Here is a 14,058-nt window from a genome sequence, read left to right on the forward strand (position 1 = left end):
TGATGCAGATTCCTCATCAAGTGAAGTTAGTCCACCTGATCAAAGTGTCTCCTGTTCAGAGAAAGATTCAGCTTTCATTAACGAGGAGTGAATGAAAAATTCTTCATGCATCAGCAAATGCAGTCAGTGTGAAAAATGAAGGATTTCTTTAAATGCATTCAGTACAACACAAAGATGACTGTATGTGGTACATGTGATGTGTTCAGAGATGTCACTTACCTTTGTTGCACATTTCACTCTTTGTCAGAATTACTCTAAAGAAAAAAACATTCAGGTCAAAAACTCAAGATGATGGAAGAGCTGTCACACACACTGGGCCACGACCATCTCCACACAAACTTTCCTCGTCTATCATGTCACTAGTGATACAGTTTAACTAGTTACTTGTTCCTCAGTATAATCTGTTAGATGGCCTCATTATTCTTCATATATGAGGTTTTAGTGGAAGCGACTGGTTCTTACCCAGATAAGAAAGAGCATAAAAATGTCTAGTTTGTTATATCTAGATCTTTGCGAGTGGTTGCCATGTTCAGCATGTATGTTGCTCCCTCTGAGGATGTTGTTCTGTTTAGATATGAGCATTTCAAAACAGTAACCCGAAAACAATCGACTGTAGGAGAAGAAACGTGTGATATGATGGTGATGGAATCTACAGCTGGTGAGTCAGACCAGCTGAACAGTTCAGAAATGTTTTTAATAAAAAACATTTCTGATAATAATAAGTATAAAACTCCATGAGTAAAAACATGCAGTACCACACAAAGATTAAGACTGTGTGTCACAGGGAGCCTGTACGTACTTGTCATCAGCTCAGTTTTGATGGTTATGTCTGAAGAAGGTTTTGAATCTGAGGAGGAAAAATACAAAATGATTAACAAAATGATTATGTTCAACTAAAAAATAATATGATCTGTTGATGTTGATGATAGTGTTAAATACAAACAGCATGAACACAAACGCAGGCACGAGGAGAAAGTTTTCTCAGTTGCAGGAGGGTTTATGGTTCTGTTTCTGTCACTTGAATATTTAACTTTTTAAAATATGTGAGCACTGTTTCATTGTGTAGGTCAGAAAATTTTGCAGTGCTTATAAAACATATTTATGTGAGCACTACTGTAGCGGACTTTTAACAACTACAGAAATCTCAGTTAGTGAACATGGAGAAAAGTTTATTGGGCAACATCCAGGAAGAAGAAGAAGAATGAGGATGTGTGGTGGTGAAAAATGACAGAGAACAGAATAAATGAAGATCCTGAGGAGTTCAGGGAAACGTTGAAGCTAAGAGACGGATGAGCATTTGTGGCCAAACAGATTAAAGTAACAGGACCTGCAGTGATACACAGATTTAGTTTGTTACTGTAGAATATTACTGAACACACTGAACAGAGACAGGGCCGTCTATGTTTCCAAGGTACCTGTTTTTAGTACTGATGCTTTAATTATTTTGTTCTGTTTAGTGCTGTGTAACTATAAACAGCAACTATTATAACTGACTATGAACACATGGTCTGAATATCTAACCTTCTGCTTTCATATTTAGAAAATGTAAAAAAAAATAAAGCCACTACGTTACTATTTTTATGAGGATGCAAACAAATCCTCCAATCCAAGCACAGACACACCTGAAGGGCTCCTTTCAGGATCATCTTCAGGTGAAGTCTTCATGTCTACAAAAATCAGACCAGACAGACAAAATCAAAACATAAAAACTTCAGCAACCGGCTGAGCTGCTCTGTGGTGATGCTGTTGTTAATTTCCAACATCTGCCTTGTTTCCATGCATTTAATTTTAGTCTCTAATTCACATTCAGTGAAACAGATTTTAATGTGAACAGATTTTAGCTCAAAATGTCTACATGAGAAATTTACTTACAAGGTTTAGAAGGTTTAGCTGTAAATAAAAGAAAGAATCACATGTCAGTGATCATAGCTGTAAATACAGGAACACTGATCCCTACACCTCTAACTCAAACTGGTTTACAAAGCTCTCTATGTTACTTTACCTTTTACTTTATTTACTATGGGTTCCTTCTCTCACTATGATAATACTGTTACAGTCTCATCACTCTGGGGCTTTAAACATCATTGCTGTACCAGGACCTGAAGCTTGTTTTAATGTGCAACCTGGAAAAACACTAAAAATACTGAATTCATCACTTTGGTTCACTCACCAGTTTTCTTTTTGTAAATAATGAATCCGATTAGTGCAACAACAGCAAGAACAAGAGCAGCAGTGACAATGGGTACGCTGATGGGGACGGCAGTGGGGCTGGAGCTGGGGCCGATCGTGATGCTGTGCACTTCTGTCGAGGCTACAAACAAACAAAGGAAAAAACAAAGAAGAAGAACAGTAAATGACACATTTATTTATTTTAAATATTGTTTTGCAAAAAAAAAAACACTAAAATTTTTGTTCAATTATTGACAAAAGATGTTGAATAAAAATAAAGAGAAAGACAAAACTGAAATTTGTGTCCTTAATGTCTTTAACTTCTTTGACTTATACTAATACTAAACTAATATTATATTAAATCCAAACATTTAAAGTGTCAGTGTTACAACTGCAAACCATGATTGATTAGTTTATTATATATAAAAATTATTTGTGTTTGTGGTTTTTTTTCTGTTTTAGACTGTTTATATATGATGTGTCATATGAGGAGGTCCATTGTGGGCTATAAAATGAGTAAAATTAGATTTTGAAAATAAAGTCAATATTTTATGACACCCATCAGCTCAAACACAAAACAACACAAACAACACATCTTCATCATTTCTGATTGTTTTCTTACCTTCATTTGTCCTGATGGCTGTTTTATCCAGTGTGGTGGTGACGTTTTCATTTATACCAGAGAACTGAAACACACAGTCGTACCTCCTCCAGTCTTCAGCTGCAACAGATCTCAGATCCAGGTTAACACTCATCTGGAAGGTCCCATCATTGTTGGTGAGGATCTCTCCTATCTCCACGCCCTCATGAGTCTCCACTCCATCTTTCCTCCACATCATCTTGGCTCTGTTAGGATAGAAACCTGTAGCGTGGCAGCTGACGGCAGAGGAGGAAGACTTCTGGAGGAGAGACACTGAGGGAAGAACTGGAGAGCAAAGAAAAACACTGTTCACAGTTTCTGTATTAACAGCATGCTAACTTTTCATGTCTGTTTGAATGCCTTAGACACACATATTAATGTAGCAGTACCATGTAAAGGATATTACAGAGTCAAATAAAGACTCTGTAATATAAAAATAAAGAAATAAGAAAAATATTTGAAAGGAGCGGGAAACACATTGTAAAAGGCTGAAGTTATGGTTTTGAAATTTAACGGATAAATTACATTTTGATTATTGTTTAAAAAAATACATGAGATTAGCAGACAGAGAGGAAGAGAGAAAATACACTGAACTTAACTGTGTTGGTGATAAAAAAGTTGTATTACTTAATAAAAATGAGGTAAATTATCACACTAAGTCTGGTCATGTGATACCTGTTCTCATTAAAGAGCTCCTCCCATAGTTCAGATACTTCTTCAGCCACTCAGGACAAATCTGAGTGTAATAGTTCTTCACACTGGTTATAAAAGCCTTGTTACTGTCCCACTTGTGTTTGGTCACCACAGCCTGTTGTTTAGGAGCGACCCACGTCTCTGTCTGCAGGTCAAATATTATGAAGTCTTCTCCATCATAACCAAACTGCTCATATCCGTCCACCTCATTCGTCACATCGTCCCATTCGCAGCCGTACATCCGCTGGACAATGTGAACACCTGAAAGAAGAACAGAGACGAAGACGACAGTGAACCAGAGTGAGATCCAACATATAAACAGAGACACAAGTCAACAGAGACTAAAACACCTGACCTGATTCAACACAGCTTCCACAGAAGGAGGGTTTCAGGACAGAGAAGCCTGTTCAGCAGCGAGTTGCTACAACTGGTTTCAATAAACATAATAATAAATATCCTTAAAGACAAGCTATGTAAGATGTGAGCTCAGTACAAATACTGTTTTCAAAATTTTAATGAAAGAGAAAAACGTCATTTGACTTCACAATTCTTCATTTCTTCTTCCTCTTTCGGTCACTCTCTTTAAGGGTCGCCACAGCAGATCCTCCTTCTCTACATCCATGAACTTCCTCCAAGGTCTTTCTCTTCTCAGCTCCACATTCAACATCCAAACCATCTCAGTCTTGCCACTTGGTCACTCCCAATAAAATCATCCTCAGCTCTGTTACCTCCAACTCGGTGCCTTCATCTCCACACCATGCATCGCAGCAGATCTCAATGCCATCTTGTAAACCTTCCCTTTCACTCTTGCTTCTGTCTTTATGCAACAGATCACACCCTGCACTTCTGTTGTGCTCTGCCTGCTACTTTGGATGGTTGACCCAGGCATTTAAATTAATAATCATCACTATTTCTGCTTCTTGCATCCTCTCTGTAACACTGTTCTCCCTGTCATTCACACACATGCACGCTGTGTTGCTTCTACTGATTTCTCATTTCTCTTCTCACCAGTGTATAACCCCATCCCTTCCACCTGCTCCCTGCTCTCACTAGAGATCACAATACCTTCTGGAAACATCATAGTCCATGGAGACTTCAGTCTGACCTCATCTGTTAACCTGCCCATCCCCACTACAAACATGAGGGGGCTCAGAGCAGATCCATGATGTAATCCCACCCCCACCTTGAACCCAACTGTCACTCCAACCACACACACCACTGTCCAGATACATGTCCTGCACCACCCTCACATACTTCTCTGCCATCCCTGAGTTTCTCATGCAGCACTACAGTTCACCTTTTGACAACTTATCATGTGCTTTCTTTGCAACACCTTCTGACCTCCTCTAAACTTTTCCATCAACACTGAAAGAAACATCACGTCTGTGATGCTCTTTCTCAGCATGAAGCCATACTGCCGCTTCCCAGTTCCCCAGACGTTAAGCAGTCTGGTTAAAAAGTCCACTGCTGCCTCTCCTAAACATCCCCATAACTCCACAGGGATGTGATCTGGACAAACTGCCTTTTCACTCTTCATCCTCTTACAGCTGCCCTCACGTCTTCTTTACTCATCCTCTGCACTTCCTGATTCACTAGCTGCCCTCCATCTGCCCTTTACATTCATCGTGAGTCATCCTGTATTTAAATCTTTAATCTGAATGAAGTATTTTTAAAGTGTATGTATGCAAATCTGTTTATGACTAAAATAAATGCTGAAAACATTAACAGCAAATATCAGTAAAAAAACAAGAAAACATAAACAAACCTCCAGTTTGGTTGAAGCGCTGCTTTGCGATTTCAATGTTGGCTTTGAACACCTGCTGGGCACTTACAAAGCCCCCAGTCTCTCTCTCCCAGTACTGCTCATCTATATTTCTGTTCATCCAGTCCTGTTTGGACACAGCTTTCATGGTGTTGCTGTCAAACTGAACCATCTGAACTTCATCAACCATCCCAACAACCACGAACTCTGGGAAGTTTGGGACTTGAGAGGAAGCAGTGTAGAAATACTTCAGAGAGTGCTTCACTGGAAGAAATGTTTAATGTTGTGAGACACGGCTTTAAAAATCAGCATATTTTCAAAATAAAAAAACTATAATGTCCCCTCTATACATACAAAAAAAAATGTGAATCAATGTTTTATCTTTTCTGATCATCTTATATTAGAAACCTTTACAATTCGTTTTGTAAAAACTGGTGTTTGTGGGTCATTTTGATTTGATTATATTTTCATTTTGCATCAGTAATGATTTACAGTCCTTATTATGGCATTAACCCGACCATAGGCTGCCAATGAATTCATTTTTTAGTATTGTGCAGATTACAACTGTTTCTTTCCCTTTTTGCTAATATAACACTTCTATACCTTACACCATAAAACATTATGAGCAGCTTAAATTTTTCTTCTTCTACAATTGGAAATTTAATTTCAACAAAAATAATTTGTAAACCAACACTCATTTAGGTTTTGATGTTTGTAGCTGTTTGTAGGCTTTCTGCAAACAGCTACAAACACCAGGGACCCAAACCAGCCCTCTCACGGCCTGTTTTCCCTCCAACATCTGGAAAGAGGTGACGGAGCATCAGCTGTAGAACCAGCAGGATGCTGGAAGGCTTCTTTGCACAAACTGTGGGACTGATAAATGTACTTTGGCCCCTCCCTTTACAATCCATAAACACACACTTAATCTGACCTAATTTAATCCCTCTCTGTGAGAGGACTGCTGCTAGCTGAATCAATCTGATTATTTACACTTGAGTTTGCTCAGTGTCTCTGCAGGCTGCTGCGTCATTGCTATTTATCCTTATTTTAGATTTGTTATCGCTGTATTTTATTTGTTTTACTGATCATTGTACTGTAGATGCTGGTGAGAAGCAACATCTTGTTGAAGCATGTGTATTTCTGTTAAAAAAAACAACAACAACAACCCTGCGAAATAAAAATAAACCTTGAATCTTGAATATGTGGAAGCCGAGAGTCTGTTTACAGTAACACCTGAGCCACCTGAGAGCAACACTATCTCTAAAGAACAGTTTCATTTTTATGAAGCTTACCTGCAGACACAGACGCTGTCCAGTAAAGAAGCAGCATCATAAACGTCCTCATTTTCAATTCAATACTTGCAGTATAAGAAGAAAAAATTAATACAACCGTTTATTGTTTTAATTTTGCCACAAAATGAAACTACAGCCTCTGAGTCCGCACGCGCAGTGACTCCTCTCTGACCAATAGGAATTCAAAGCTGGATGCGCCTCACCAGTAACCAGGCAAAATGGGAGAACCCAGGTTTATTTATTTACTAATTTATTTTGGAAAGTGGAGAATGACAGAAACAAAGAGCTAGTAGCGCCTAATCTGTGATTTTGATCAGAGACCTAAAGTGACGCAGGGATTAAAGACACATACCAATCATGTATATTTGTGTCACAGCTGTTATCACATATTTTCTGCAGTTATTTGTACTTAATCATATTCTTACTAATGCCATTTTAAAAGTAGTTATGCTCATGTTTACACAACTATGCAATTAACCTTGAGTTCCCAGAGTAATCCAGATACAATTATTCATCCACCCACAAATTTAGCTTGCACCTATTTCACCTGATTTGGGACAAGAGATAAGGTACACTCTAACAGGTCTCGCCCAGAGAGAGAGAGAAAGAGCAAACCATACACTCTCACATCCACACCTATGCTTCATTTAATCACCAGTTAACCTAAAATGCGCGTTTTTGGGATCAAGTCAAAGTGAAAGAAGTGTAAAAGAATTGTTCCACAAGCTAGTATCCCACATTATACCAAAGTAAAAACACGTTTTTACAGGTAAAAGTCTTGCAGTCAAAATCACGCTTAAATAAAAGTCACAAAGCACCAACATAAGTAAAAGATTTATATTTATCATAAATTAAGTTGTAAGAGGTTATTGATTTGTAAGCAGTATTAATACTGCGTTATGTGGTTGAGGTCCATCAAATACAGTTCAGCAGTTTAAAGCTTGGCCAACCACAGGGGTCACCACCTCTGTGTAACCTGAGAGTTTGTGACATGAAAGCCTGCACACTGAAAACATGAGAAGAGGTCAAGATCAGATACTGCTGACTCTTTAACTAGAACATACTCAGAGGTGTATGTGCTTGTAACTGATGTATTTCATGAGCTTATAATATGATTTAAAGTCTAGAAAAGTCAACAAAGCTGTCAAATATAAAAACCAAAGCAAAAAAGAAAATATTTTATTTCTAAAATATTGGGATAGACAGACCAGAGAAAAACACGTAGTGATGAAAAACGTATACACTTAATAACTTTGGGTAAGGTTAGACACTAAATGCTGCAATGTGAGGAGAAAGCAGTCAGAGTAAAGGTGCCCAATATTCAGAGATTATCATATTTAATCTCAGAAAAGCAGCAAAGTAACCAGTTTAACCAGATTACAGAGGTTGTTTTCAGCATTATAACATGACGATGATGAACTAGAGCTTTAATTATGTAGAGAAAATGAGCAGGTTTTTCAAATGAATTCAGAGAATGTGAAATGTCAAAGAACAAATGAACAAAGTGAGTGATCTCATTTAGCTTCCAGCAACATCACATCTTTTAAATTTGAGATTTGCCTCTTTATCTTTTAATTTGCCAACATATGTAAACTTACAACTTCTGTCATTCTTTAATTTCTCCTGTCTTTAAAGTGGGAAGAAGTATATTGTTTTCACACCAGAACAAAGGAATCCGCCTAAAATCAGACAGAGCTCTGATGCATTTCCTGTTTTTATTTTGAGAGGTTATAAAAACACAACACCCTTCTGAAGCATGAGTTTGTGTTTCTTTGTGACCTTCCTAAACTTAGATTCACACAGCATCACCCTCACACAGATACATGCTGGTGTGTGTTGTCACTGTGACACACCCAGCTGATGCTCTTCTGGGCTGTGACTTGCAAACAAAGAAATGACAGAAGTTGAAGCTCCAGCGGAAAACTTCAGCAAATCTTCTGATCATTCACGGTGTTAGAGCGCCACCACTGGACTCAAACAGCACATCCATCTGTGCTGTTCTGAGAAACCACGTGATGACTCTGTTAGGTTTCGTTTTTGTGTTTATGAAGCTGGATCTGGTTTGATTTGCAAGCGTTGGCACACAAACAAAGAGGCTGTTATCTAATTTAAGCGCCAGATAGTCAAGGCTTTTTGTCTTCCTGGTTTTGCAACATTGCTGCAATGATAAAGAAATGAAGCTAATAATGATTAACATCAGAAAAACTTTAGCAATGTAGAACTATGTATGTATAAAACACATAAAACCACAATATTTAAGTATTATTGTCTGAATCCAAGGGTTACAGACATAATATTATACATTTGGAATATAAAAACAAAGTTTTGGATTTTAAGACTTTTTACTAGTTCTGTTTCTCTTGTCCTCGTCTGATATTTTTTATTTGTTTTTTGAGTAGGATTTGCCACAACATCCAATTAAAAAACATTTCTATTTATCTCTCTCTCGCTCTCAATAACATTTGGAGTTTTGAGATGTGAGTCAGTAGCAGAATTCAGTGGGTGGTGTTAATACACCTGACTGTAACAAAGAAGGAAAAAAAATGTCTGTTGCTTAGACTCCACCACACTCAAAATAAAACTGCCGCATGCGCAGTAGCTCCTCTCTGACCAATAGGAATTCAAAGCTGGCTGCATCTTAACAGTAACCAGGCAAAAAAAGGGAACTAAGGTTTTCTCTCGAAAGTGAAACCTATCAGGCAGAATGACCTGAGAAACAAAGAGCTAGTGGTGTGTAGTCTGTGTGCCTCGTCTTCAACCACTACCTCACTGTAGGCCGTCTATTTGCTTCACAGCTGTTATCACATATTTTCTGAAGTTATTTATACTTAATCACATTCTTACTAATGCTATTTTAAAAGTAATTTAAATTATGCTCGTGTTTACACTCATATACAAATAACTTCCCCAAGTAATCCAGATACAATTATTCATCCACCACAAATTCATCTGGAAACCTATTCCAGCAAAATCAGCTGGAATAGCTGTGTGTCCTTCTCTTTCTGCAATGTTGCTGCAATGATAAAATAAGGAAATGATCAATTCCTAAAATCAGAAATGTTGAATTTTTTTATGTATAAAAACAAATAAAGATCAATATTTAAGTATTATTGCCTAAACCGAAGGTCTACGACTGAATATTATGTATTTACATATAAAAATTTAAATATAATGTTGGATTTTAAGACTTTCTGTTATTTCTGTTTCTCTTGTCCTCATCTGACCTCTGCCCTCACAGACTCTTTCTCATAACTTGCTGCCTCTCATATGAACTCACTTCAAGCTATAATCCCACTTTTCATGATTAAACCACAAATTCTGCACATAAACCTGTCTAAGCATCAAAGACTATCATTAAGCTCCGCTGCAGGACTTCTTTTATTTTTAAGAGTAGGTTTCTCCACAATGTGCTGCTGGGTTTGGTTTGTCAGATGGCGCCATCTAGCAATGGGATTGTAGTACTGCTGAATATAAAAGTAAGCTTTGTCTTTAAGTGTTTTCTTACCCCTAAATATATCTTTGATCAAATCCCTTCAGGCATATAGGAAAGTCAGCTTTTGCAGATGATACACTCATCAGGAAGAGAGGAAGAAGTGTGCAGATTGTTTAAAAGCAGCTGCAAGAAGCAGTTAAGCAGGCACAAATATGGGCTACTACATGAGGATTTCAGCTCTCCATAGAAAATAAAACAAAATCGTGTATTTAAAAGGAAACATATAAGCAAAGATTGCTTCATTTATCTGCATGTCATTGGAATTTTTAGGAGTGCACTTTGATGTAAAGCTTACATGAACACAGCACATTAACAGGAATGAGAAGAAAATGTAAAAAGAGTTTAAATATAATACCTGGTGGAAACGCAATGGGAATCACAAAAGGTCATTTTAAAAAATGTATATGCATATATATCAGTGATAAGATGTAGTTTGGATTATGGAGCTGTAACATTGGGTTATTATCTGTTTGTATTGAGGCACAATCAGTTTCGCAGCCTTTGGTGAACCGAGCAGAGATCATAGACCTGGACTCTTCAGATTTAATGGTTCTGTTTCTGTGAGCAGTCACATCATCAGTAAACACTAGAAGCACTAGTTGCTGTGCTTTCAATCATGAGCTGTTTTTCTTTTCCAAGCTCTTCATTTCCCATCATTGTTATAACATTTGTTTCATTTGTTTAATAATTTATTTATTAATTCATTTTATTGTTTACATTTCTGTGTATGCCGTTTTAGATGTTTTCTGGGAAAGTCTTCCTGTTCTTGAGTGTAACCAGTGTTTTGTACCATGTTGTAAACTCTCTGTATTTACATTAAATAATGGTTCTCATGACTGTAGACCATGACAATGACATACATACTCATCCAGTGTTACTGGCTTGGTTAGATGTTTTAAGTTATTTCTTGTAACCATGTAAATAATTCTGCCATCATTCACTTTAGTTGTCTTCTGTGGTCTTTCAGGCCTTTTGTTGTTGCCGAGCTGGTCAGTGCATTCATTCTTTTTAATAATCCATCCATCTTCTTCCGCTTTATCCGGGGCCGGGTCGCGGGGTCAGCAGCCTAAGCAGAGAAGCCCAGACCTCGCTCTCCCCAGCCACCTCCTCTAGCTTATCCTGGGGCGTTCCAAGGAGTTCCCAGGTCAGCCGAGAGATATAATCTCTCCAGCATGCCCTTTTTAATAATGCACTGGATTATTGATTTGGCCACTTGTGCGTTTTTGCTCTCTCTGAAATGTTTATTTGGGTTTCTCAGCCTAGTAAAGTCTCCATAACTTGCACCAACATCTTTTTGTGCTCACATTTAAAATTGGAGTTATATTATCCATGCTTAAATAAAAGCTAATCAAAAAAACAGTAGTTTGACTTTTCAGTACACTGCAGACCAGCTCCCACCAGGAACAAACCTGACAACAATCTGCTGGCAAAGCTAAAGCTACATGATTGTGTGTGGAGCAGAAACAACTAAGAACAGCTGCGGCTAAACACACACTATAATTATAGCATACAGCTTGATTCATGCCTTCCTTGGGGCATGGTCATGTAAAGTTAACACTTCTTTTGAGAAGATTTTAAAGCCAGTTGTTGGACAGTCACATCAGCAGGTGGAGTTTTCTAACTTCCAGGAGGATCAATGTTTCTTGGATTACAACCTGCGTTGTTGCAGCATCTGCTCTTCATGTGAAACATCCAGCACACAGAGCAGCTGTCTAAAGTAGATCCAGTGACATCTCCACCGAACTCCACCGAATGTCCCAAAAATGTCCTTGTGTTTAAATAATTTAGGATCTACATCTGTGAATGTTGCAATTTCTGAGTGAAAAACACAAAATGACTGATTCTGTTCATCTGGACGAAGCGCTTTCAGTGGGAGAAACGTTTCGTCGCTCATTCAAGTGACTTGTAAACTTATAACCAGAACCAGGGACGTGCAGGGGGGGGGGGGGGGGGGGCTAGAGGGGCTTGAGCACCCGCCCCTTTCCTGATGAGTGCCCAAAGTGCCCTTTTGTTGAGGCAACTTTTAAAAAATTTTTATTTATTTTTTTATGTGTGTGTGTGTGCGTGCGGAGTCCTGTCTGTGCCCCTCAACAATAATATTTAACTATTAATCACAGTTTTGCTAAATAAAAGGATCTGGCTTGCATCAGTCACATGATCACATTTAACCAATGATCGCCCTTGACGGCAGAACGCGCTGGTTACGAGCCGGGAACGAGCTCACAAAGAGCACGCGCATTTTTTGCGGTCCGGAGCTGTAGGAGAAACACAAGTTAACTCAGAGACACAGACTGATGCGACAAAACCAGTAAGTAGGTGTGCAGCGTACACTGTAGTGTGTAGCACCCAGGAGTATTGGCTTATTATGTACACGTTGGTAAGTTGTCTTGTTTCAACTGACGAACTGAAACAAACGAGCGTGCTGTGTGTGCAACAGCGCGACAAACATTACCTGTCCTTTTATTAACTGCACAAGTAGTGCTGGTCACAGCTGCTGGCTACCTGTGTAAGGCTGTCATGGGTCTGTAGCTCTGTCACCGTTTTAGGGAACATATTTAGTTTTAAAGTATTTAGAACATATTTAGTTTTAAAGTAAGTTTCTGGGCATTTCCTGCCTTTCTGGAGGGATTATATTTCACTAAAAAACGATCTAATATGCATGTCCACATAATAATTATTATAATTATAATATATAAAAAAACACACACTGTATTTTAAAAAACATACATTAAGAAGCAGATTATATTAGATTTATATTTTAAATAAGACAAAATTTGGATTTTACAGCAGTAAAATGATTGTATCTCTACAGTTTAAAAATGTAATAAGCTTTGCCCTGCACAGAGTGGATAGTGAAACAAATGGAATCATCATAATGACATTATTTCATATTTATTACTTCCCCCTCCTCATTGCTTTATTATTGTAGCTCTAGTAATAAATAATAATGTAAGGATTCTGGATCAGCACCATGATGCCCATAGTATATACAGTATTCTGAAGAAGGTCTGAAATGTCACTGTGTGTGCGTGCATGTGTGTGTTTTATTTAGATGGATTTTTAAAAAAAAAATATTACATTGTGCAGACATGGCTGGTAAGGACATGAGGAGGAAACAGTAGGCGCTGTATGAGGCTACTAAAGGCAGTGCTATAACGTTTTTCTGTCATCATTTTATTATAGATTAAGTGCAAGAGTTGTTAGGTGTGGATAATTAAATTATAGTTTATTGCAATAGCAAGTTGTGTCTTGTTCTCAGATGGACAGCAAGTGGAGAGTGATATATGAAATGATGGGAAGGAAGGAAGAAGAGAAGCAAAGAGTGATTCACAGGCAGAGCCGAGTTTATGTCACAGTTTTTTGTTGCCTTATGGTTCCAAGCGCTGTCACCAATCTTTGCATTTTGTTATTATCTCATGACACTTGTTTAATCAGCTACCATCTCTCCTGTGGACTTTTTAATGTCTACAGTCTCAGATCAACACAGCCCTGCCCTTCCCATATTAGATTCTTGATGAATGTGTGTTGTTGTTATTCAGCCTGGTTCAATGTGCCCCTTTTTAACTTTGAGCACCCGCCCCTTTAAACCTCTCTGCACGTCCCTGACCAGAACATTTGCATAATGACTGGAATTAGCACCACTGACTAGCAATGGGCCACGAGGTCAGTTTTATGATTGCAATTAAGTCATGACCTTTGATCTGTAGTCACGAGCACCATTCACAGAGAGTTGGGGCTGCAATCACAGCTGCACCCTTTGGTCCTTCCTCAGTTCAGAGATGGTTGTCTACTCTTTACTGCTCTCCTGTCAGAACAGAAATATTGAGTCTGTTTAATGCAGTCATTCATTTTTTACTTCATACTTTTTGGATTTGGAACATTTATTTTACATTTATAGACATTTATATAATAATAAATAATATTTAAAAGTTTTTAGAGATGATATTAAATAGTGTAGTTTGGTGTGCTGTACTTACATTAGGATTTAATTACTTTTGAGTCTGAATCT

The 14,058-nt window shown here is 37.9% G+C and overlaps 1 protein-coding gene across 1 annotated transcript; it reads right to left on the minus strand.

Annotated features, from left to right (window-relative positions):
- LOC146609280 (class I histocompatibility antigen, F10 alpha chain-like) lies at positions 1 to 6,608 on the minus strand. Its single transcript, XM_085346281.1, has 10 exons — positions 6,557 to 6,608; positions 5,268 to 5,528; positions 3,485 to 3,763; positions 2,792 to 3,094; positions 2,171 to 2,311; positions 1,873 to 1,890; positions 1,623 to 1,667; positions 800 to 847; positions 220 to 254; positions 1 to 51 (listed from the first exon to the last, which is right to left on the minus strand). The coding sequence occupies exons 1-9, from the start codon at positions 6,606 to 6,608 to the stop codon at positions 250 to 252; spliced, it is 1,152 nt and encodes a 383-aa protein (XP_085202407.1). The 3' UTR covers positions 1 to 51; positions 220 to 249.
- Between the last annotated feature and the right edge of the window lie 7,450 nt (positions 6,609 to 14,058).

This window comes from Diplotaxodon limnothrissa, linkage group LG22 (genome assembly GCF_057381915.1).
Source record: "Diplotaxodon limnothrissa isolate DT_005_m linkage group LG22, D_limnothrissa_male_GT1.1, whole genome shotgun sequence".
In the NCBI taxonomy this organism is placed as follows: domain Eukaryota; kingdom Metazoa; phylum Chordata; class Actinopteri; order Cichliformes; family Cichlidae; genus Diplotaxodon; species Diplotaxodon limnothrissa.

Excerpts from the sequence above, each read along its gene's own strand:
- LOC146609280 (XM_085346281.1), bottom strand. The coding sequence starts at position 6,608 with ATGAGGACGTTTATGATGCTGCTTCTTTACTGGACAGCGTCTGTGTCT. Across the intron at positions 3,764-5,267 it reads GCGCTTCAACCAAACTGGAG|GTGTTCACATTGTCCAGCGG; the intron begins GTTTGTTTATGT and ends TTCTTCTTTCAG. Across the intron at positions 2,312-2,791 it reads AGCCATCAGGACAAATGAAG|CCTCGACAGAAGTGCACAGC; the intron begins GTAAGAAAACAA and ends GTTTGTTTGTAG.